At 39.9% G+C, this 26313-nt stretch overlaps 1 protein-coding gene across 1 annotated transcript in view; it reads right to left on the bottom strand.

Annotated features, from left to right (window-relative positions):
• Nucleotides 1–989: 989 nt before the first annotated feature.
• LOC109939131 (potassium channel subfamily K member 10) overlaps nucleotides 990–26313 on the bottom strand; it is a 45329-nt gene continuing 20005 nt past the window's right edge. The window contains exons 3-6 of the mRNA XM_020537427.2: nucleotides 18767–18927; nucleotides 15209–15395; nucleotides 8495–8637; nucleotides 990–2029 (exon numbers count right to left, since the gene is read on the bottom strand). Coding sequence (XP_020393016.2) covers nucleotides 1424–2029; nucleotides 8495–8637; nucleotides 15209–15395; nucleotides 18767–18927 — 1097 coding nt within the window. The 3' untranslated portion in view covers nucleotides 990–1423. The remainder of the gene's footprint in view (nucleotides 2030–8494; nucleotides 8638–15208; nucleotides 15396–18766; nucleotides 18928–26313) is intronic.

Raw genomic sequence — 26313 nt, 5'->3', positions numbered from 1 at the left:
CGGAATGAGGAAACGAAGAAAAAACAGATAGCCTTTCTGATTTGAAGCTTTACTTGGTGTTTCAAGATTCTTCAATGAGAAAACAGATCACTCTCCCAAACCATCGTAAGTTCAAATTTTACTACCCTACCCCAGTCTGTAAGCTGAGTCTAAAGCAGACGCTAGCACTTAAACTGGAATGCGGTCGCCCACTTCATGGATTTTCATTGGCGTTTTTGTTTTGCATCAAACCACTCCTTTCTCAGTTTTGAAGTTGCAAAGTCCCAGCACTAACTCATCCAAATTTACCAGATAGCAATGTGAATCCATGCATCAATCTCCATTTGGCTACTAAATGAAACATTCTACAGAGAAGTATCTGACTTTGGGGAACATACTGCTTTAATCCTTTCTGACCTACAATAGCTGCATTCTAGGTAACTAGTCTGTCTTAACAGCTTAGTCAACAAGGCTGAGCAGTGGGTTGATGTTTTAACAGAGGAGAAAAGATAAAAACAGTACAAGGATTAAAAATACCTGTTTAATTTTATCAGATTCTGACTTTGTTTTATTCATTAGTTATTTTCAAGAACCAATACAAATTAATTGTATTATTTGCAGAAGTACACAGACAACAAAGAGAATGCTCGTAGATCCATACACCAACATGCTTTCTTTGAATTATTACTTTAGTGTTAAAATTATTCCCAATACCCTATTTTTTTTAAAACCTAATATAGGAAACTTTGTAAAAGCAGGACAAGACAGCCCTGTGAACTCAACATATATCAAGATCAGTCATAGAAGTTTCTTACTAAATTACAAAGACACGGACATGCAGACCGCAGTCTTTTGCTCAGTGCTTATGTCAATCTTCAACAATTACACTGGAATATTGCAATGTCATGACTCTGATGTATTTCTCTGCTGCAGAAATTCTTAAATCTATCAGAAATGTAACATCTTCAACAGGACGTACAACACACGCCAAAGCAGATGCACAAGGGTCCTAAAACAAACTGATGTTTGTTTAAAAATTGTCGAACAATTTTAATAAATTAGTGGGAATAAATATTCCAAAACTGAATCCTCTCAGTAATAAACGTGATGGAGACTTAGTGGAACTTCTGATAATGTACAGAGCCATCCACTTCTTTCCTAAGATATACTGCATTGGTAATGAGCTCTCGGTCCACATAAAATGTTCCCAGATTGGTACGAATGTAGTCATCAAACACATTCCCATAGTTCAAACAGATTAATTCAAGCCGATGTTTGATATTTGGTAGTTCAACCCTATATCACAGTGGCATAATAAATCAATCTAAAGGTTTGTGTAGACCATGCATGTGTGAAAATGGTTTTCTCACATTTTAAAATGATAAGGCACATATCAATAGTGTAAAAAAACTTCAAACTTTTTATATTGTTCATCATAGCGTTTTCATATCTTTTTTTCAAGTAATTTCCTATTCTCTGGATATTTGGCTTCATTGGTTGTTCTGTCATCTTCTACTTCTGAATGTTGGACGTAACTTGTTATAGCTGGAACATTTGTATTGTTTTCTTTCTCTCGTTCCTGTTCCTTTTTCTCTTCATCCAGTGTGCAATTTCCAAATGTTTCATATATTTTTCTAATATTCTCTGGTATCTCTTTCTTTAGTTCTCTATTTTTGAATCTCTTGGGCCCTCTTGCTGAAGATCCAACTTTATTGATGATGTTGTCCTCTGAAGCTCCTTGCATGTGTTTGTCATATTGCTTTGTTTCTTTCTGCTGTAGATTGTTAGAATTTCCATTTATACTTTCCTGAGACGAGGCCTTGAACTGTCCTGTTTCCAGACCTGCAAATGCTAATCGTTTCTCAGGGGAGAGCATATCAAGGGAATGGGCTCGTTGGTCCAAACCAAGCCGTCTTCGCTCCATGTTTCGGATAGTTGCTGCCCTTTGAAGTTTGTCATGAATTTCCACACTTAATCGCCTTCGTGTTTCCCTAAACTCTGCTGTCACGTTTGCTTTCCATTCAGCAGCGTGAGCCTTAATTTCACCAACCTTCCAGCACAAAGAAATTATTATATGTTGTCACATAAAACAAAGAATTATTCAGTAACAAGGCAACAGTAACATGCACAAGATTAACAGTGTTAAATATTGCTAACTTTACACACGAAATAGGAAAGAAAACAGAAGTTGCATGCATTCACTGCAGTGGCAATTTCTATTGCTATCATCACCTTGCAGATTCTTTTTGAAGTTATAGGTGGGTTTGTTAAATCTTTGCATTTTGAAAGTTTTAAAGACATTGGGACTTCTGCACAAGCAGAAGGAAAATCATTTGGAGTTTATTTTCGATAATGAATTGCCAAGCTATATTTTTCCAGCAGTGCCTGAAGCATTTTGTTTCTCTTAGACAAGGACTACTCAATTTCCTCATTATATAATGCAAAAGGGGGATAAGCTGAACATATATTACATTTAATGATTGAGTTGTAGAGATTTAACCCATTTCTTGAATTAGCTACTCACTAATATATCCAATGGAGTTTTCCTTTTGTGTTTCACCATGTCTTTAAATTGTACAAAAGGAACAAAATATTTAAATGGAAAAAGACTGCAATTAAGTACCTTTAGATTTTATAAACTTAAAAATCATCTCTAATTCTGGAAGCAAAAAGTTTCAAGATTCTAAATATATCTTTGGGATTTATCACCAAATAACAGTATTGCAAGACAATTAAATGTTCCTAAGGGAAATTCTTTGCTTTTGGTTTCAAATCCCCAGAAAATAAATTGAGACATCCTAATTTCATTTCAGCCTAGACAGCCCATTAGAATGAAAACCTTAATTACGCCTGCGTGAGCAGATCCTACAAATGAAAATGAATGATCTAACATAAAATTCCACACAACACGTCTGCTCAAAACTAGAGTTATGCCAATGTGGGGTGACTACGTTGTTTTTCATAAGAAGCTTATGAGCTTTTGCAGATTATGTTCCTCATTAATAAGTGTTGCATCTTTGCTTCTTGGCATATTCCTTGAGATATACTTTATGGTCTAGATTTGCAATATAGCTCTGATTTTATGAGGTTTCGCTGGAATTAGGCAGAAACACTGATGGTGGTAATGTTATAAACTTACGTACCTGATATTTTGAATGCTGAATTTATTAAGATGATGAATATGAACCAAGGAAGCAGTGCTAATTGTGAGAAGAACGCTGGTTTTAAGTAAGGCTATAAGCACATAATAAGACCATAAGGCGTAGGAGCCAAAACAGGCCATTTTCCCATTCAAATCTGCTCATCATTCAATGAGATCATGGTTGATCTAATAATCTTCAACTCCATTTTCCTTTTTTCTATAACCTTCAATTATCTTACTGTCTGTCTCTGCCTTGAATTTCTTAATAATTCAGCCTCAACAGCCTTCTGCAGTAAAGAATTTCACAGATTCGCTATCCTCTGAAAGAAAAAAAAACCCTCACCCTTGTCTTAAATGGGTGGTCCCTTACTCTGAGATTATGCCGTCTGGTATTAGACTTTCTCACAAGGGGAAATAACCTCTCTGCATATTCACTCTTTAGACTCTTGTATGTTTCAATAAGGTTGCCACTCATTCTTTTAAACTACATGCCAAACCTTCTCAATCTCTCCTTTTAAGACAGTCTCCCCATGCCTGGTGAACCTAGTCTAACTGCCTCCAATGCTAGAATATCTTTCCTTAGATAAGGGGACCAAAATTGTTTGTAATATTCTAGATGTGGTCTGACTAGTGCTTTGAGATAACAAGGTGTAGAGCTGAATGTACACAGCAGGCCAAGCAGCATCAGAGGAGCAGGAAAGCTGACATTTCAGCCTAGACCCTTCCTGCTCCTCTGATGCTGCTGTGCTCATCCAGCTCTGCACCTTGTTATCTCAGATTCTCCAGCATCTGCAGTTCCTACTATCTCTGACTAGTGCTTTGTATAGTTTTAGCAAAACCTCCCTATCTTATATTCCATTCACTTTGAAATAAAGGTCAACATTCCATTTACTTTCCCTATTACCTGCTGAACTTGGATGCTAGCTCTTTGTGATTCATACATGAGCAACCTAAAATCCCTCTGTGCTGCAGCTATATCCAGTATTTCTTCATTTAAATAATATTCAGCTCCTACATTTTTCCTGCATAACCTCACATTTTCCCGTTTTAAATTCCATCTGCCAAGTTTTCGCCTACTCACTTAGCCTGTCTATATCCCTCTATGGACTCTTTGTGTTCTCTTCACCCACTTGCCTTTCGACATGTGGGTGAATGAGGACGCTCTAATTGGCTACAGGCAGGATGCCCACCCTTCACCAAAAAGATGTCTTGCATTAGAGAGGTGCTGTGCAACAGAGGGCCAGCAGCTCTTATGTCTCAAAAACACCACTGGAGATGGAGTAGGGATGTAATGTATCATTGTGGCCACAGAGATCATGGTTGCAAGGACAAGGTGTTGCGAAGTTGGGTAGAGTATTTGTGGATTGGAAGGCAGGACATTAGAATTTGATGTTTGTAAAATGGTGAGGCGGGGGGAGGAGGAATGCATAGTCCCTGTAAAAATGATGTGCTTTTTCTAGGCTTGGCAATATTAAAAAATGGGCAGGTGCACACAGCTCCTGAAAGTGAAACATTGTATCAAAAGACTGTGTGGTTAACAATCCAGGCAATGGTTTGTTTTGTTGTTAAGGTAACCAGTTTGAAAATCAGCCAATTAACTTAAACTAGGCACCTAGAAACTACAAACCAATTAAGTTTAAACCTGATGGTTTTCACAACCTATGACCAATCCTATTGTAATAAATTAATAGGTCATCAAGGGAACAAATGAAGAGGGTATTTGAAAATCAGTATGACAGCAACTGCCATCTTATACAGCTAACAACCAGCCCTAAAGAGAAAATCACTTGCTCTCACAGAATTTTCTAAGCTCTCAGAAAAACATCATCTGATTAAAAACAAATCTATGGCAGATGCATTATAATTTGGATAAATGCGAGGTTATTCACTATGGAAGCAAAAACAAGAAGGCACATTACAACCTGAATGGCTATGAATTAGGAGAGGGGAGTGTGCAGCGGAACGTGGGTGTCCTTGTGCACCATTCGCTTAAGGTAAGCATGCAGGTGAAGCAGGCAGTAAGGAAGGAAAATGGTATGTTGGCCTTCATTGTGAGAGATTTTGAGTACAGGAGCAGGGATGTGTTGTTGCAATTCCACAGGCTCACCATACTTTGAGTGAAGAAATATCTCCTCATCTCCATCCTAAATGATCTACACTGAATCTTCAAACTTTGACCCCTGGTTCTGGACACACCCACCGTCGGGAACATCCTCCCTGCATCTACCCTGTCTAGTCCTGTTAGAATTTTATACATCGCTATGAGATCCCCCCATCAACCCCACATATTCATCTGAACTCCAGCAAGAACAATCCTAATCAAGTCAATCTCTCTTCATATGTCAGTCCTGCCATCCCTGGAATCAGCCTGGAAAACCTTTGCTGCAATGGCTCAAGAGCCAGAGCATCCTTCCTCAGAAAAGGAGATCAAAACTGCACACAATATCTAGGTATGGCCTCACCAAGGCCCTGTGTAGCAGGAAGTAGTTGATGCCAAAACATTGAACGTATTTAAGAGGCAGCTAGATATAGCACTTGGGGTGAACAGGATCAAAGGTTATGGGGAGAAAGCAGGATTAGGCTATTGAGCTGGACAATCAATCATGATCGTGATGAATGGCAGAGCAGGCTCGAAGGGCCAAATGGCCTCCTCCTGCTCCTATCCTCTATGTTTGTATGTAAAAGTACAGTGGCACTTTAATATTCCTGACACAAGAATTTCACAGAGAAAGGTGTTCTCGACTGAGAATCAGTGGAGAGGGCGTGGAAATTTCCAGAAGACGTATCCTGGCTGTAATTTTGAGAGATTAAGTTTTAATACCTTTTATCAATTTGTTTTATAAATATGGTAGTTGTATCTATTGGAACAGCATACTATTAGAATTTTGTTTTATTCGGGATTAGTTAGTATTTAATTGGGAATTGTTTGGTTTGTTAGTAGCTCTGTTAATTTGTTCATTGTTAGAGTTAGATAAATAAATTTTTACTTGTTGATTATAGAGCGAGTGAAAGGATTTTATTTTATTTAACCATTCCTTTATAACAAATTGGGAGGTGACAGGCAGGTTATACCACTTTTCACACTTCTTCATAACAAATTATGAGGCGAGACAAGCCTCTCTAGGTGTTTTAGTTTTAGTTTTAGTTATCGAGGGGGTGGTGTTGACCTCTGCTTCGTAACACAAGGAAACATGATTGCAGTGAGATCTGCACTTTGGGTGAGGGCTTTTGATGGTCACAGATAACCATCAAGGGGACACCCACATTTGTCAGGTTTTACCAGGCAGCCATAAGCTCTTCTGCAACAGGTAAAGTCCCAGCAACTGCAGAAGAAGGGACTTTAACGGACCAATAATTGGTCACTTTTAAATCTCATTTGGGCCACAGGTAAGTGCTCCCACCACCCAATGTCTCTCCTGCCATTGGTTAAATTGCAGTAGGGACTGGCGGGTAGGTGCTGAAAATGGGCTGCTGCATACCACCCAATGTTTACCCCTCTGGGAGATGGGGGCTGTGGTATTGTGGTGGTGATGGTGGCGGGGTAGTGGGTGGGAGTGGTATTGTGGTGGTGAAGGTGGGGGTTGTAAACACATAACGTTTTGACCCATGACTTTGGTGAAAGACTGCCCCATTGCACCTTGCCCACAGAAATGGAAGTTAAATGGAGTGATCATGCCAGAAGCTAAACCATGAAGAAAAGTTACAGAGGGTAAATTTTCTTTGCAATGAGGACTTTACTGCATTTCTTGCATAGCCTTCTGATCTGTGCATTTCCATCCATTTTGCTATAAAACTTCCAATTTCTTGCGGTCTTTGCAATTGTTCCTATTGTGCTGTATGAATTTGATGAGATCGGTTTCATGAAGGGACAAAATCATCACCAGGAGAATGTAAGTTCAATCCAATCAATATTCAAGTCTCTGCATTTATACACTACAACACTTCTCTCTGATTCAGTCAGAAGATACTTTGCTGTCTCCACTTAACTGCAGAGGCAATGATTGTGCTATGCCAACCTAAATGTCTGGGATAGCTTCACATCCGGCTGCAAAAGACTCAATAGCATCAAATTGTCATGCAATAGGATCCTTCTAAATCACTGTAAGGAACATCTGCCAGACAAACTAGCACATATCTGTATAAAGAAGTGACTGATGCTATGTTTACCAATGGAAACTAGAGTAGGCACAGATTATTTTGACTGGCAGGCTTTCTGAGAGCCCAGCTATAAATGGGATGCATGTAGCAATGAATGTTCTATACATCAACTTCAATGCATACCTGATCTGGAAGGAATACCAGCCCTTAAATATTCAGATGGTTTCTGCAAACCAATTTTCCAGTATTTAGGAATCAGCCATGGTGATTGTATGTAACATTCTATAGTACCCAAATTATTTGCAACCCTTGAAAGAATGGCTTGTTGGGAGACCAGATCTACTATTTACATCTGTCTCACATTCCCAGATTAAAACCCCGGCACAGCAAAGTACAAGTATGAGTTCCAAGCCACTATCCATTGTACTGTCGAACACACCTTAGGAATGCTAAAGTAATGATTCCGTTATTTGGGCTACTCAGGCGGGATGTTGCTTTCCACTTCAGCCTCAGGCAGGGTCTCCAAAATCATCACCATCTTGCAATATAATTTGCCATCCAACGAGGAGGGAGCATGCAGCAGCTCGATTAGAAGGCCAATGGGCCTGCAGGACCATAGAAAGAGGATGAGGCAGTGGAGGAGATCAACATGGAAGGAGTTGATGTACAGGTAGGGAGATTGGTGATGCATTCTGTGATCAAGAACTTCTTCCAGCAATGGATACAACCCACTGAACCAATTGCTTTTGATATGAAAATCCACACATTGTCCCAACCAAGAGCATGCCATATCAGTCCTTATTCAAAAGTTGAACTGCAGTTTCTAAGAACCCCACCTCCCTCATTGTGCAAACTCGCACAAAGACTCTTTATGTTGACCATACTCACTTGGAAAAGAACTTCAAACTCTTCTTTGCAAGATATAACTGAAGTTGAGTCCTAAAACCTTTTTTTTTCAGCAATAATGTGCTGAAAAAAATGGGCAAATATTATTTCTAAATCAAGCGTGCTGGCTCTGTGAGTGTTGAGCAGCTCAACCTTTAGGTTTGTTCCATGGGTGGACAAGGAAGAAGCAAGTGCCCAAAGGTGGGTTCACTGATCTTGGTATTTCCCCAATACAAGTGAATCTCTTGTGCATTTATTCCCAGGAACTGTTCGATCTGCAAAATCACATTAACTCTGCAGCCTCCACCCAGGATCTGTAATTTAATTAGTGAGAGGTCTTTAGCTCTAAAAAGGGCTGGCAGGTTTATAATAGCAAATACAACATCTTACCTCTTCCTTTGTTTTCTTGGATATCACACGTAGCCAATCTCCAATCATGCTGAGGACAGCTGCAAAGTAGGCCAGACCCACTAGAATCCAGAACCAGACTAATGGTTTATACCATTCCCGATAATGAATAGCTATGTTTCCACCTAAATAAACAGATTACATAGAACTAAGTGGTGCATTTTATAAATTTAAAACTTGTAATGGCCGCTTGATATTGAACAGTATATTTGAAAATGGACAGCCTATCACTTGATTTTCAAAAATGATCTAATTTCACAGCAACTGCTGTGATCATTCAGTGACAGTGAAACACTGACAGGTTCAGCACTAACCGAAACATTTGTCATGTCCAACACTTTGTAAAGCATTTTCGTAAGTGTTAAAGTTCACAAAAATACTCACCAATTCATAAAACACTCATTATATCAGCGGTTCTTATTAGCATTAAGAGATTGGCCGTGGTTCAGACACTTGGTTTTATTGAAACTGGTTTAAGCCAATCAAACTCAGAGCTGGAAACAAACAGCTAAAATTACTATTTCCAATTAGAAATCAATAGGAAGATAACAGGCTATGTCAATATCAGCATTACTTTGCTTACCCAAATACCTGACTTCAAATACCCAGCCATTATTTTATCTGTCTGCAGCTATGCTGCTTTAGTTGCTACAATATGAAATCTGTCACATTTCATTTATGTTAATTTTGTTGTACATCCTGTTATTTCAATTATGCATCACTTTATACACAGTAATACCTTATAGCATGAGTTTAGTTTAACATTGTGCACTGCCACTGACAAGATATCATAAATGCACAAAAGAAACTAATGGAAAAACTTAGGACATTTTGATAGAGAAACTGAGTTGCAATTGTAACTTGCTGCTCATCTCTGATTTTATTTCAGTCATATGTAAGATTGGAACTTATCATTAGTATTCATGATTTTGAAATTAATTTCATATCAGTTGATCTGATAGCCATAACAGAACAACAGAAAAAAATGAAAACTATAGTTTTATTTATTGGATTAATTTAAATTATATTTCTATTTGGTAGAATATTATTCAAATGTTTAAGTAATCCACTATACCCTATCTAACAAGTTAAAAAACAGATCCCTTCAACACCTTGTGGAAAATACAAAACATAATCAGTTTTCAAGTCCTCATTGGTATATTTTTTTCCAGAATACCAATGACCATTTCTCTCAAGGATTTATTTGCCACAATTGGAAACCTGTTTTGATGAAAACAAAAATTAATTAATCTATTTATGCTTCCAGAAGTGGAGTCTTTATTCAATTCTCTACACTTTGTCATCAGCTTAAGCCTGTTTAGTCTAATTAGGCTTCTTAATTTTTCTGACAGAGAAGCTCAGTGGTTGAGCAATGCAAACCCAAAAAGGATAATGCAAAAGTAATACAAATTTAAAGCAAGGAGAAAAATATTAAGATATAAATATTAAATATTTAAATGAATGAATTTGAAATAAACGTTTCACTGTATTTCACTGTATTGTCTCCATTCATTTCTAAAGTCACTGAGTTGCAACAGTCAACATATAATTTCTCCAACAAATATTTGTAACAATGGGAATAGCCTTCAAGCCTGCTCCACCATTCAAAGTGATCGTGTCTGATCATTCCACTCTGTACCTTGTTCACGCTTTCTCCCAATACCCTTTGATCCCACCCTAAGAACTATCTCTAACTCCTTCTTGAAAACATTCAATGACCGCTTTCTTTGGCAGAGAATTCAACAGACTCACCACTCTCTGGGTGAAAAAATTTCTCTTCATTTCAGTCCTAAATGGCCTACTCCGTATTCTTAGACTGTGACCCCTGGTTCTGGGCTCCCTGATCATCAGGAACATCATACCCTCATTTACCCTGTCTAGCCCAGTTAGAATTTTATAAGTTTCTGTGAGATTTGCCTTCATTCTTCTAAACACCAGTGAATATAGTCCCAATCAATCCAATTTGTCTTCATACATCAGTCCTGTGATCCTAGGAATCATTTTGGGTAAACCTTCATTGCACTCCCTCCATAGCCAGAACGTCCTTCTTTAGATAAGGAAACCAAATCTGTACACAGTGCTCCAGGTGTGGTCTCATCAACTCTCTGTACAATTCCAGCAAGACATCCCTGCTCTTGAACTGAATCCTCTCACTGTGAAGGCTAACTTACTATTTACCTTCTTCACAGCCTGCTGCACCTACATGCTTCCTTTCAGTGACTGGTGTACGAGGACATCCAGGTCTCATTACATCTCCACCTTTCCCAATCTATTGCTATCCAAATAATAATGCCTTCCTGTTTTTGCCTCCTTTATCCACATTGTACTTCATTTACCATGCATTTTCACACTCTCTCAATTTGTTCGAAATCGCGTCAAAGCATTTCTGCATCATCCTTTCAGTTCACCCTCCCACCTGGTTTCACGCTGTCTGCAAACTTGGAGATAATACATTTAGTTCCCCCATCTAAATCATTAATACAGTGAATAGCTGGGGTTCAAGCAGTGATCTCTGTGGTACCCCAATAGTCACTGGCTACCACTCAGAAAAAGATCAATGTATTCATATTTTTTGTTTCCTGTCTGCCAAGCAGTTCTCTATCCATGACAGTGCACTATCCCCAATTCCACATGCGTTAACTTTACATGCTGATCTCTAACGTGGAACCTTATTGAAAGCCTTCTGAAAGTCCGATTAAGCCACATCCAACGGCTCCCCATTATCAACTCTACTAGTTACATCCTTGAAACATTTAATAAATTTGTCATAAAAAACTGTCTAATCCTGTTACAGTTTTCCAAGTGTCTGCTATTAAATCTTTTATGATGGATTAATATTCCCCAATACCAATAACAGACTTATCTAACTATAAGTCCCTGTTTCCTCTCCACCTAATTTTTCAAAAATATTTGGATTACATTAGATATCTTCCTATATACAGAAACTGTTCTAGAGTCTTTGGAATCTTGAAAGATAAGCACCAAGGATCCGTTATTTCTAGGGCCATTTCCTGAAGAAATCTGGGATGCAGGTTATCATGCCCTAGGGATTTATTGGCATTTAATGCCATCAATTTCCCCAACATCATTTCCCTCCTAATATTGATTTTCCTCACTCTCAAAAGACCCTGAGATCCCTAATATTTTTGGGATGTTATTTGTGTCCTCTCTTGTGAAGACACAACCAAAGTATGTATATAATTACTTCAAATCTCCCATTATAAATTTCCCTGTTTCTGACTATAAGGGACCTACACTTGCCCTCATTAGTCTTTTTTCCTTACATACATCTATAGGGATTTTAACAATCAATATACAATTTTTGTATATTCCCCACAAGCTTACTCTCATCTTCCATTTCCAGCCTCTTAGTCAATCACTTTGCCCTCCTTTGCTGAAACCATACTTCCCCAGTTTATTGTTGGAAGCTGGGTTAACATTGTTCAGTGAGGAAAGGGGGAGCATTGTCAGTGAGAGAGGGGGAATATTGTCAGTGAGGGAGAGAGACCATTGTTCAGTGGGGGAGGGGGAGCATTGTCGGTGATGGAGAGCGAACGTTGTTCAGTGAGGGAGGGGGACCATTATCAGTGAAGCAGTGGGCAACATTGTCAAGTGTCAAGGAGGGAGTGTGACTACTATTAGCAGGACCCAAAGATTATCAGGGTCTGGAGTGAGGATTGTCTGGAGGGAGTGAAGATTGTCTGTGGTGGATGAGGATTGTCAGGAGGGAATGAAGATTGTCTGGAGGAAATGATGATTGTCTGGAGGGGATGAGGATTGTCAGGAGGGGGTGAGGATTGTTAGGAAGGAGTGAGGATTGTCAGCAGGATTGAGATTTTTGGGTTGGGTGAGCATTGTCAACGTTGCCCTGGTGCTGAAAACTTTGACACTATCACTGAACTCACATCACTGGGATCTGGCCATCTGATCCCAGAGATGTGAGGAATCTTGCAGCAATTCTGGCAGGATAAAACAGGCAATTGGATGTTAAAATAAGTACTGCACTTGGCTAAGAGTTCCTCATAGGCCCCATACATATCAGTGACTTATGATGAACTTGGTTTGCCATACCCCATGTGGAAAAATTCAGGAAGGATCCTCTTGTGGTTCAGTGGTAGTGTCCCCACCCTTAGACTGAGAGACCTGGGTTCAAGTCCTACCTGCTCCAGAGGTGTATACTAACATCTCTGAAGAGGTTGATGAGGAAAAGTTCAGGTCATAACCTTCAACCTTATGCTGCTAATTTTGTATGGCAAGCATTGCTTAACCAAACAATGTCTCATGCTTTCTGGCTGCATTTTGTATATTGAGCCTCAAGTGCAAACTACAGAGCAATAACTTCTCATTAAAACATAAAGTCCATAATGCATCAGTATTTATACAGTTGTTCAAAAAACTAACGTTTGTACACATCCTGGAGTTCAATGCATATTGGATACGTTTTTAAAATTATGTGTACGATCTTGCTTTGTTTATTTTCATTACAAATAGCTACCTTTATAGATTGACAAATAATCAGATATATGTGTAATATAATTAGACATTGTCATAGCATAGCTGCAGTTTCTAAGATTTATGTGACAGGCTATTTAAATTGCCAGGGTCACTCAGCCAGCCACTAATGCCATGCTCTGCCTGCCAACAATCAATGCAGAATGTTGTTATTTCTTAATCATGGTCTTATATGTTTCCTTACTTTGCAATCTCTCAGATAGCTCAGGTTTGGCCTCAAATTCACATTCATCCTTTGTTCAACAAATTGCAGTCCGATTCTGATCCAGGTATATGATTTGGAGTGGAGTTAATAAATAGACTAAAATAGATATCTGTTCTAATGATGTAATTATATGTCTTTCTTTCTTCTGATCCAAGGAATTTTCCCCGGTGTGGTTTACAGGACCATCGATCATGTTTGTTCTATTTCAGACATTCTGCTCTCACAACTTCATCTCTCTCCCAAAACTACAATGGATTTCCTCTTATCCTCAACAGGAACCACAGCATCCTCTAAATTCAACAGATTGTCCTCAGTCATTTCCTCCACTTCCAGTGTCAGATGACTATGATATACATTTTCCCTATCTTCCCTCACAGCATTCCAATAAGGACCATTCCAAAGTCCTGGTCCAGTCCTTAGTCATCCACAATACCTACCCCTTTCTATAATGTCGCTCCATACAAGCTCAAGAATGCAAACTGTTTCCTTACAGGTCCCCAAACTATATCAGATGAAACGGTGATTTTCTTGTACTTCTTGAAATGTAATCCATTGCATTTGCTGGGAGACCAAATGCTAGCTCAGCAATTGCTTTTTAACACTGCTCTTTTCAGTCCACAAGCTTGACCCTGAGTTTCCAATCCTATTTAATTTTAATTATCCCCTTTACACTTTCTCTGACCTTTCTGTCCTTGGCGTTCTTCAGTGTTTCAATGAAGTGCAATGCAACTCAACAAACAGCACTTTATTCTTCCATGAGTACTTTTCAGCCTTTTGAACTCAACATTGTATTCTGCAATTTTAGATTATAACCTCTGTCCACATTTTATTCTATTTATTTGTTGGTCTAGTGTTATCAGTTATTTCTCTCATTTTTCTATTGCTTTACTATCAGATGGCAGCTATTGCATGATCCTGGTACTCACGTCTCCTAGAGCCAAATATTTTGTTTCATTACTTTTCTTGTCACAACTCCATTTCTTCTTGTAATCTTTTGTCAGTTAATCTCTTCTGCCCTCCAGTATTATCACAGACTTTCCCTTTTATTCTTTTTGAGTTTTCCATCTACATACCATTTTCATTTGTTTAAAACCTATTACTTTTCCCAGTTCTGAAGTAAGGTCACAGAGCTGAAATATGGGAAAAATCTTCTAGTCCCAGAAGCAATGGGCCTAGAGGCAGAAAGGCAACCTATTTAAGTTGAGGTAGTTCTCTATTGTCTTCCCACATTCACTAAAACCAAATTCTGAGTGAGAATGGCCAAACTTAATTTTCCCACCCTAATGCTAATTGAGACCTTTAATGGTCTATGAATGATCTTTTGTAGGCTTAGTTTAACCTGGAGTCCAAGCAGGATGAGAAAGAATCAGTCTATCTTACTTATAAACCAGTGCAGCAGACTGTCAATTGGAGGGGTTTCCTCAATGGGCACTAATCTGTGCATGATTGAGGCGTTAAACATAACAGTGCTGATGGTCCCTTCCTGATGACTTCCATCCTGTGGGAACCCCAATAATACTACAATGTTCCATGGCTGCAGCTCCATTTTTAGAGTCCATGGGGTGCTGCAATGAAAGCCACAGCCTCCTCCATGACATTGCCAAGTGCAAGAGCTACCATCCTCTGATTGGTTAGTAGCTCTTGGAAGGTGGGATTTCCTCTATTGGGGTCTTGATTCTGGTCAAAAGCTAGAAGATCTAATGAGTTTTTAGAACCTAACCGAGCGTCTGTTTCACCCCATTAAGCTCTGCTGCTTTCTGCCCATTAACTCTATTTCTCTATTCACAGATGCTACCTGACCTACTGAGTAGTTTCAGCATTTTCTATTTTTAGTTCAGATTTCCAGCATCTGCAACAGTTTGTGATCATAGAAATATTGGGTTGATTGTCAAATAAGTCAAGTAAATACCTAAACTAAACAAATTTATTCAAGACATAAATTTGTACCTGAAATGATCTTAGGCCAATACGCTGTTTACCTGCTACATAGTCACCAAATCCTACAGTTGTTAAGGAGATAACAACAAAATAGATGGAGTCCAGAGTTGTCCACCCTTCGATGTGCTTGAAAATAATTGCTGGGATAGTCACAAACACAAGGCAGCCAGCTAGAATGAAAAGGATTGTGGAGATGACCCGGATTTTAGTTTGGCTCACTTGCTTTTTCTGAAAGAAGAAATAAGTGATGAATATTTATCTATACTTATACTTGAAGCCACAGTACACTATACTGTAAAAATTGGATTTTGAAATAATAAAGTGCTTTGTTTGATAAAAATAATTATAACTGAATAGTCATTATTGTGGTCACAAATGATATTGAAAACGAAACATTTTTTTCTTTCTCAAACACATGAAGCCTCTGAGTATTGATTCAAGAGAAAGCACAGATAGGAGTCAACTGCTACAATGCAAGAAAGCTTGTCAAATAGTCAACAGAGAGAGGCAAACCATGTCTGAATTGGATTTTAGACAGTGTAAAAAGAATTTCTGTAAGATTCTCCTATGTGCCTGATAAAACTTCAGCAGTAAGTCAATGGGTGCCCTGGAGAAACTGTACTTAATGTTTCCAGCAATTTGTGCCATATCTCTAGGGGTTCTGCTGACCACCCTGTAAACAAGACTTGTGGGACTTCCAAGCGTAAATCTCCAAGGTCTAAAAACCACTGTACACAGTTGGAGGAAATACAAATTTAAAACTGAATGTGAAATTCATACTTTGCTTTTTGGATTCAGGTAGTCAAAACCTGAATTAAGTTTTGAAATAATATAATCACCTTTGATGTGGTTTCTGATAACACTCACAGTGCCTATTGCTATATTTACCTGAAATTGTAAAAGAACTATCTGCAGTCGAAATTGATCTACAATTCTATATTGAAGGACAGAATGTTGATACACTTTAAAGTACAATGCCATAAAATGATAGGTTTTGGATTCTTCCTTCCAAATGACCATATGGTGAATTTCTATCCTTAGCCATGCTATCCCAGAGGCTATCAGCTTGAGGTGTGTGGAAAAGCAAGACATTTCCATACAGGCTGGAAGAAAACCAAAAGGGAAGGGAAACTAGGGCATTCTTGCACACTTCTTAGTACTGTACTCACTTACAATACTGGTTGGTTAACTGTCATCTCTGTCAGATGTTACATAAGAATGAACTATCAAATTAAAAACAAAATATATGGGCTTCAGGACAAATCTGAATTAATTCATTCAGATCACATCACCGGCTCAGACTGATTGAGGAAGTGGAAGGGGATGGGGTCAGTAGTGTTTCCCAAACTGGTCGTAATAACTTGTAAGGCCACATCAGGAGAATTCATTTCCAATCAGCCCGCCAGAAGACTGAATGACACACACATAAATCTTATCAGATTGCACAACAAGGCTGTTCCCAAGTTAAAAGCAAGCAGCTTCGAAAGATTTGTGATTTCAATGGATTCAAAGCTCGATGGAACCATATAATCAATTCCCTCCAAGATGTATTATTTTACTTTGGGTAAGATTTGGCAGCTTTCCTGTAGCTTCAGTTGAACTCAACTCAACTTTCAACTGGCATGAGTTCCAATGAAACCATTTAATGGCCAAAATCCCATAGCACCCAGGGATCCCCTCATGATACTTTTGGGGGTTGGTGGGATTGTGGGTGGGCATCATACCACAGATTTATCTTAAGCCTCACTCTTAGGAACTTGGTGAAGCCAAAAATCAGGCAATCCTAGCCCACAACTGTCTGGTCCATGTCTAGATCTTTGAGCCCATGTCTGTCTACATTTTCTTTAGATCTGTTGTCTCCTAATATAATTCCTCAAAAGACATGATACTCTTTTATCATAAACTTCTCCACAATAAGTAAATTTTTACAAATGACTGACACAGCACAGGAGGCTTAATTTTGATTTAACTGAGATACACTGTTGCAGTGTTATCTGACGTTCCCTCTATCTTATTGATAATGGCATTAATATTGATGTGATAAATTTAATCCAGTTGGTCAGAAGATCTCTTTATCTGAAAAGGGGTACATCACACTTGTCAATGCTTCCTCTGAAGTTAGAATGATGTTTAATGATTTGACAGAATTGGATAAGTACACGTTAAAGAAAAAGCTGTGCATTTAGCTAAACAATGGAGAGGACTGTGGTGCTAATGTCCCCTCATTTAGCCACATACTACCAGAAAGTCTAATTCTTTAAATAAGCTAGATTGCCACATACTTATAGCAAATATGAAAGCAAAAGGATCACATTTTTAAAATTTGTTTTCTTCTATTTTTCGGTCTGAAGGTGTGCCATGTTGCCATGGGAATAACTTGCAGGGAGATTTTGTTTTGTTTTGGGTTTTACCTCATTTATCACAGTGAGTGGAGGCCAGCTTGGTAGCTACTTTGAGACAGGTATAGATGGAGAATTTGCCAGGGGCTGTAAAGCAGCTGAAAGCAGGTCTATCAGAAGTCAAGAGTATTTTCTGGTTTGGAATATGTTTTCTTTTCAGCTAAAAGACATGATTGGTTCTGGGTGGAGTATTTGTGACGGTGTTTTGCTTTAAATCCACATTAAATATTTGCCACGCAACTAACTTTTTTTTTCATTTGTTGAATAAAGCAGTGTAGGGAGTGGTTAACGTAGATGTGATGGATTTCTATTGGTGATTCTAGTGCCTGGAGAATAACACCGTAAATTTTTGATTGAGTCTTTTCAAATTAGAAATTTGTTCATAAGGTCTTAGTGTACCTTTATATTTCCCAATTTATGGGAAACGCTACAATGTCTGAAACACCATAATTATTTAATATAGATGAATAACATTAAGTACGGGACCATGAGAAAAAGACAATGGGCACTTGGGAACTTGAATTCATTTTTTAAATGACCAAATCCAGTAACAATGAAAATGTTGAATTGTTGTAAATACCCAAACAGTTTACTAAGGCTTTATACAGAATTGGCAAGTCATTACCCCATCTGGTTTAGACATTATTCCAGTCCACCATCAATGTGGTTGACTCTTCAATGTCCTCTAAAGTGTTCAGGCAAGCCTTTCAGTTTTAGCAGAATCTTTACGCAGTAGTTCAAGAATAAGGCTCACTGCTGCCTCCACAGGTCAGTAAAAGGCTTTGTCAGTGACATCCACTTCCCAAAAATAATTTAAATGTATAACAACATTGAAGTGTAGCTCCTAGTAGTTTGATATTGTATTGTTCATTCTTTATCATCTAGTTAATTTTTCCATTATTTTGATTTCTACTATTATTTTTGCTGTCTGTTCATACGTGAATCATTCTTTCATCGTGCACCAACATAAGTGTGACCTACTAATTTTTCTGATGAAGGGAGGACTATGTTTCATTTATAAAGTAAAATGTGTGAACATCTGAGTCAGAAATGATGTAACGTTTGTAAAATATATAATCAACTTTGATTTTGTTGATGTGTTGAGCATATCAACGCTTGCTGAGGATGAATGTTTTACACACCATAGAGTTCATGGAGCATAAAATAATACAACAAAATATTGAATACCTATCAACTTACTCTGAAGACTTTCTCCACTCTTGCAATGCTTTTACCAAAGATTGTGCCCAATTGATCCCCAATTCCTGCTAACAGAAAGCCGAAGAGAGGAATTCCAAACAAAGCATATAAGATGCAGAATATTTTCCCTCCTTCAGTACTGGGTGCAATATTCCCATAACCTAACAAAATAAATAAGAACGTATTTTTGAGATATAACAACAAAGTCATAAAGATCTCTTGCTAGATAATGAACAAGGAAATAAAATGCTAAATCATCAATCAGCTTGGAGATAGACAAAAAAAGTATTGAAGTGGCAACTGGAGTTCAAACTGTAAGCTATCAATGTATACAATTAAACTACTAAATAAGAACCAAAAGAACTGTGGATGCTGTAAATCAGGAACAAAAACAAAGTTGCTGGAAAAGCTCGGCAGGTCTGGCAGCATCTGTGAAGGAGAAAACAGAGTTAACATTTTGGGTCCGGTGACCCTTCCTCAGAACTGTTCTGAGATATTCAGAAACGTTCTGAGGAAGGGTCACCAGACCCGAAAGGTTAACTCTGTTTTCTCCTTCACAGATGCTGCCAGACCTGCTGAGCTTTTCCAGCAACTTCGTTTTTGTCCGCAATTAAACTACTACTCTATCTTTTATTGCCCGGTATCTTTGTCCTTACTTGGGAAACAAAGACAATATTTTTCAGTAATTACATAGTTAGTTCAGTCCCAAATGTAGATTAGTTCAGTGCCTTGCAGCAGTGCATGAAATGCAAATGATATATTATCTGAGAAGTCACAATTCTAGAGACCTGTTTAGAAACCTTAGCAATCCAAAATTGATATTCAGGTTCTCTGTTTAGGTTCTGAAGCTTTGATACCTTATTTTGAAATCTGCATGTCCTGTATACCCTATAGAAATGTTCAATCGTTAAAATCAGTGATGTCCCAGAAGAAACAGTTCAGAGATGATGGATTGAAATACAGTGTCAATAAATCTATTTTTGTTCTGTGGTTTTTACTTTACCTGCGTATTAGGGAACAAATGAGAATGAGAAATGAATAATTATAGTATTAACTCTCCATTTTATTAATTCTGCATACTTTGTTTATAGTACATGAATCTTGCGAATGTTACGCCATTACAGACAACATATTGATATAGAATGCTAATTACACAAGAACACAAGAACGCAAGAACTAGGAGCAGGAGTAGGCCGTCTGGCCCTTCGAGCCTGCTCCGCCATTCAATAAGATCATGGCTGATCCTTTCGTGGACTCAGATCCACTTACCTGCGTTCTCACCATATCCCTTAATTCCTTTATTGTTCAAAAAAAAATCTACCTTTTTTTTAAAAGCGTTTACTGAAGTAGCATCAACTACTTCAATGGGCAAGGAATTCCATAGATTAACAACCCTCTGGGTGAAGAAATTCCTTCTCAGTTCAGTCCTAAATCTGCTCCCTCTAATCTTGAGGCTATGCCCTCTTGTCCTAGCTTCACCTGCCAGTGGAAACATCCTCTCTACTTCTATCTTATCTATTCCCTTCATAATTTTATATGTTTCTATAAGATCCCCCCTCAATCTTCTGAATTCCAATGAATATAATCCCAATCTACTCAGTCTCTCCTCATAAGCCAACCCCCTCAACTCCGGAATCAACCTAGTGAACCTCCTTTGCACCCCCTCCAGTGCCAGTACATTCTTTCTCAAGTAAGGAGACCAAAACTGCACACAGTACTCCAGGTGTGGCCTCACCAGCACCTTGTACAGCTGCAACATAACCCCTCTGCTTTTTATTTCAATCCCTTTAGCAATGAAGGACAAAATTCCATTTGCCTTCCTAATTACTTGTTGTACCTGCAGACCTACCTTCTGTGATTCATGCACAAGGACACCCAGGTCCCTCTGCATAGCAGCATGCTGCAACTTTTTACCATTCAAGTAATAATCTTTTTTACTATTACTCCTACCAAAATGTGTGACTTCACATCATATGTGACCTAATCTACATGCACAAAGTAACAGTGTTCCACTTATTATCAAGCGACATTGCAAATTGAACTTTGAATGAGGATATTACCTCATAATAAAACAGTACAGCACAGGAACAGGCCCTTCAACCCATCATGTCTGTGCCAACCATGATGCTATTGTAATCTCATCTGTCTGCACACAGTCTGTATCCCTCTGTTCTCAATCTGTTCATGTGTCTATCTAAATGCTCCTAAACTTTCCTATCATATCTGCCTTTACCACCTCGCCTGGCAGTAATATTCCAGACACCTACTATGCTCTGTGTAAAATAACTTTCTTTGCATAACTCCTTTAAACTTACCCCCCTCTCACCTTAAACCTATGCCCCATACTATTTGACATACCCACGCAAAGAAAGAGACTCTGAGTATCCACCTTATCTATGCTTCTATATACTTCTATCAGATAGCCCATCAACCTCCAACACTCGAGCAAAAACAATCCAAGATTAAACCGATATTCATTTCAAGCCCACCGACTCCCACAGCTACCTAGAATACCCCTCCTCCCACCCACCTTCCTGCAAAAATGCTATCCCCTATTCCCAATTCCTTCGCCTCCGCCGCATCTGCTCCCAGGATGAGGCATTCCACTCCCGTACATCTCAGTTGTCCTCGTTTTTCAAGGACCGTAACTTCCCCCCCTCAGTGGTCGAGAACGCCCTCAACCGTGTCTCCCACATCTCCTGCAACTCATCCCTCACACCCCGTCCACGCAATAAGAACCAAAAAAGAATCCCCCTCGTCCTCACGTACCACCCCACCAACCTCCGGATCCAATGCATCATCCTCCAACACTTCCGCCATCTGCAATCTGACCCCACCACCAAAGACATCTTTCCCTCCCCACCCTTATCTGCTTTCTGGAGAGACCACTCTCTCCGTGACTCCCTTGTCCGCTCCACACTCCCCTCCAGCTCCACCACACCCGGCACTTTTCCCTGCAACCGCAGCAAGGGCTACACCTGCCCCCATACCTCCTCCCTCACCCCCATCCCAGGCCCCAAGAAGACTTTCCACATCAAGCAGATGTTCACCTGCACATCTGCCAATGTGGTATACTGCATCCGCTGTACCCGGTGTGGCTTCCTCTACATCGGGGAAACCAAGCGGAGGCTCGGGGACCGCTTTGCAGAACACCTACGCTCGGTTCGCAATAAACAACTGCAACTCCCAGTCGCGAACCATTTCAACTCCCCCTCCCATTCCTCAGACGACATGTCCATCCTGGGCCTCCTGCAGTGCCACAACGATGCCACCCGAAGGTTGCAGGAACAGCAACTCATATTCCGCTTGGGAACCCTGCAGCCCAATGGTATCAATGTGGATTTCACAAGTTTCAAAATCTCCCCTCCCCCCACCGCATCCCAAAACCAGTCCAACTCGTCCCTGCCTCCCTAACCTGTTCTTCCTCCCACCTATCCCCTCCTCCCACCTCAAGCCGCACCTCCATCTCCTACCGACCAACCTCATCCCGCCCCCTTGACCTGTCCGTCCTCCCTGGACTGACCTATCCCCTTCCTAACTCCCTACCTACACTCACCTTTCCTGGCCCCATCCCCGCCTCTTCGACCTGTTTGTTTCCTCTCCACCTATCCTCTCCTCTATCCCTCTTCTATCCGCCTCCCACTCTCTCCCTATTTATTTCAAAACCCCCTTCCCCTCCCCCTTTTCTGATGAAGGGTCTAGGCCCGAAACGTCAGCCTCTCTGCTCCTATGATGCTGCTTGGCCTTCTGTGTTCATCCAGCCCTGCACCTTGTTGTCTCTGTACATCATTGTAAATAGGGTGCAAGGAAGCAATAAAGCAGATTGAGGTGAGGCACTGGGAAGTAAATGAGCTGCACTTCCTGAAACCAATGCACATTAACGTTGAAGAAGTTAACTACAGTTAAATATATATAATATATAGAAGGCTGTGAAGTATAACCTTGGTGTCTTCTCAAATTTTTAACCAAGGAGTTATTGGCAGAAAGTTTAACTGTCCTGCTATCTTAAGGGACCAATACACATGCTACCAAGATCCTCTAATCCTCAATGCATCTTCGGGTTCTACTGTTCATCAAGCATTCCTTTGCCTTGTTTGTGCATGATCTCACACTTATCCAGACTGAATTCCCTTTGCCACGGATAAGTTGATCTGACCAGCCTATCTATATCCTCCATAATTTAAGGCTGTCCTCCTCACCACTCACTACCTCATCAATTTTCAGATCATCTGTGAACTTACTGCTCAATCCTCCTACATCAAGTCTAAAATCATTTATATAAAGCACAAACAGCAAAGGCTCCAACATTAATCCCAGTAGAAACCTGACCATTACCCTCTGCTTCCTGCCAGAGGCAATTCTGGATATAATTGGTGTGGCATGGTTGCTCAGTGGTTAGCACTGCAGCCTCATGGCACCAGGGACAGTATTTTCAATTCCATCCTTGGGTGACTGTCTGTTTGGAACTTGCATATTCTCCCCGTGTCTGCGTGGATTTCCTCTGGGTGTTCAGGTTTCCTCCCACAGTCTAAAGATGTGAAGGTTAGATGGACATGCTAAATTGCCATAGTGCAGTCTAGGTGGATTAGCCATGGGAAATGCAAGGATACAGTAGAGGGGTGGGTCTGGGTGGGGTGTTCCTTGGAGGATCAGCGTGGACACAATAGGCTGAATGGTCTGCTTCCACACTGTAGGGATTCTATAACTACCCAAATTTTCTGGGATTCCATGAACTCTTAACTTTGCTATCAGTGTCCCATGAAGGACCTTATCAAAAGCCATGCTAAAGTCCAAGAAGACTATGGCAAATGCATTTCCCTCATCTACATATCTGCTTACCTCTTCAAAAAAATTTAGTCAAGTTGGTCAGACATGACCTCCCCTTAACAAAAACATGCAGACTACTCTTGATTAATCCCTGCCTCTCCAAGTGCAAATGAATTCTGCCCCTCAGAATGGTTTCCAATTGTTTCCGCACTACTGAGGTTATACGGATTGGCCTGTAATATCTTAGTTTATCCCTTGCTCCCTTCTTGAATAACAATACCACAATGGCTGCCCTCCAGTGCTCTGGTACCTCTCACTTGTGGCCAGACAGAAATTGAAAAATATTGTCCGTGCCCCTGCCATTTCCCTCCTTACCTCACTCAATAGCCTCCGAAATATTTCATCTGGCCCTGGGGACTTATCTACTTTTAAGCTGTTAGACCACTCAGGACCTCCTCTCATTGTATGCCTTTTAAGAATTCTGTCACTTCTGTTCTGGTGAAGAATCACTGGACTTGAAATGTTAACTCTGTTTTTGCCCCTACAGATGCTACCAGACCTGCTGAGTTTTTCAGCACATTCTGTTTTCATTTCAATCTCCAGCATCTGCAGTTCTTTGGTGTTTCTCTTCATGTCCTCTGACCATGACAACTTTTTTAAAAATGGTTTTGATTTGATAGGCTGACTGTGGAAATATTGATTCTTCCTGTGCCTGGAGGCATTAGACACTGGCATCCTAGAAGGGAAAAAAAAAAGTTGTAAATAACACATACTGGTTGACTATCTGATATACCTTTAAATGTAACTTCGGTACAACCAGTATGTTCATTTCAAAACGTTGCTCTTTATTACTGGTTTTTCTCTCTGGGTTAAACAATGGGGTCAAACGACATTGCTCCATGCTTTGCATGAAATGTACAGCTGACAGATGAGTGAACATGCTGTAACATTCTAATCTTTTCAGTTTCCTTATACAGAGGCCCACAGAAATGAGGAAAGGAGACACTTGGAGAAAGACTGAGCAGCAGGAGGAAAGTCTTTCTGGAGGTGTTAGAGGGTATGGTGCTGCAGAGGAACCCCTCAAACTGCACTGCCAGGATGTGATCGTGGAGGGGAGACAAACTTATTTTCCATCATTAGTGAACTACCCTTCTCCAAGCCCTGTCCCCATCCACTTTGAGACCTGTGAAGTACATACAATTCATTCCAAGTTAGCATTGAGGAGAATCAGTGAACATTGATGGGGTGCAGATGATGGTGGCAAGACTGGTGTTTATTGACCATCACTAATTGCTCTTGAGAAAATGGTGACGAGTTGCCTTCTGGAATAGTTGAAACCCATGTGGTTTATGGTGTTGTTGTAGTGATTTGATAGAACACTAGCCCATTTCAGGGAAAAGTTGTCAACCACACTAGTGTGAGCCTAGAGTCAGGCATAGGCCAAACCAGATAAGATCACGGAATGCCCTAAAGGATATTTATGCATGAGTTGGGATTTTGCGATAGTCCAGTATTTCATGGTCACCTTGAGTCACCAGAGGGTGCATTTCAGACCCCATAGCTTAATTTCTCAGCACTCACACTTTGCACTTACTTGGGTGTTTACGTGTTGCCTTTTAGTGCAGACACATAGCCAGACAGCTTGTCATGTTCGGTAACAATGATCACTCAAAGTGGATTATGTTTAGTCTGGAGGCTGGTCTGTCGTCAGTCAGGCATGGTGGTGAGGTGTCCTAAGTGAGTGTGTAATAAGTGTAGAGGTCAGGAAAGGTTACTAATTTGCCAGGATTTGGTGAGTGAGAGCCAGTGAGGAAAGGCATTTTATGCAATTTTGGGAATAGTAGACTATGATCAGGCTGACAGCATTTGACATAGTCTGGGGCTGGGGTTTAAATAAAGTGCCCTTGGCTTGAATGCTGGACAGTCTTGGCACCAGTGGGCACTTTGCACTGCTAAGCTCAAGATAAATGTTATTGTTACCTTGGAAACAAGGTGCATATATAAAGTGAACAGTGGAGAATTGTATGAGATACTTTGCTAAACCTTGGTACAGAAAAGATCATGAGCAGGAAAGTTTAGATATGCTCGAACATAAGGAGAAAAGGGAATGGGAAGTTAGCCAGGAAAGCATTGCAATTGAAAAGCCTGGGAATATCAAAAGCTGTGATAAAGATTTCACCAGCAGATAGGCAAGGCAGGACAGAAGACATAATGAAATAGCAAGCAAGCAGTAGTATGTTGTGTGATAATGAAATAACAAGCAAGCAGTAGTATACAGCAACATTTATGATGGGGTGGGTGGGGGCAAGGAGGTTTGATGGGGCCGCAGAATGGTAGCTTTATTCTACCCAGGTTTACCTGATGGAAGCTTTGACTCATTTGAGACAATGTCAGAGATGCAGGCTGGCAAGACAAGCAGTGTAGAGGATAAGTAAATTGGTGGAGAAATAGATTTAGGCTCTGTCAGGATAGATGTAGAATCTGTTGCTGCAGCTTTTGATACCAAATAAGATTTTGTAGATGAGAAATGAGAGGAGGCCAAGGATACATCATTCAGGAGACTCCAGAAATAACGGAAGGAGAAACTATTGATGCTATGAGAGCTAGACAAAGTGGAGGCAGTTCCACTGAGGTGATCAATAATGGAGAGGTGTTGAGGAAGTTTCAGAGATAGCAGGAACTGCAGATGCTGGAGAATCTGAGATAACAAGGTGTAGAGCTGGATGAACACAGCAGGCCAAGCAGCATCAGAGGAGCAGGAAAGCTGACGTTTCGGGTCT

This window comes from Rhincodon typus, chromosome 8 (assembly GCF_021869965.1).
Source record: "Rhincodon typus isolate 14 chromosome 8, sRhiTyp1.1, whole genome shotgun sequence".
Classification (NCBI taxonomy): Eukaryota; Metazoa; Chordata; class Chondrichthyes; order Orectolobiformes; family Rhincodontidae; genus Rhincodon; species Rhincodon typus.
This window is presented reverse-complemented; position numbering and strand designations above follow the sequence as displayed.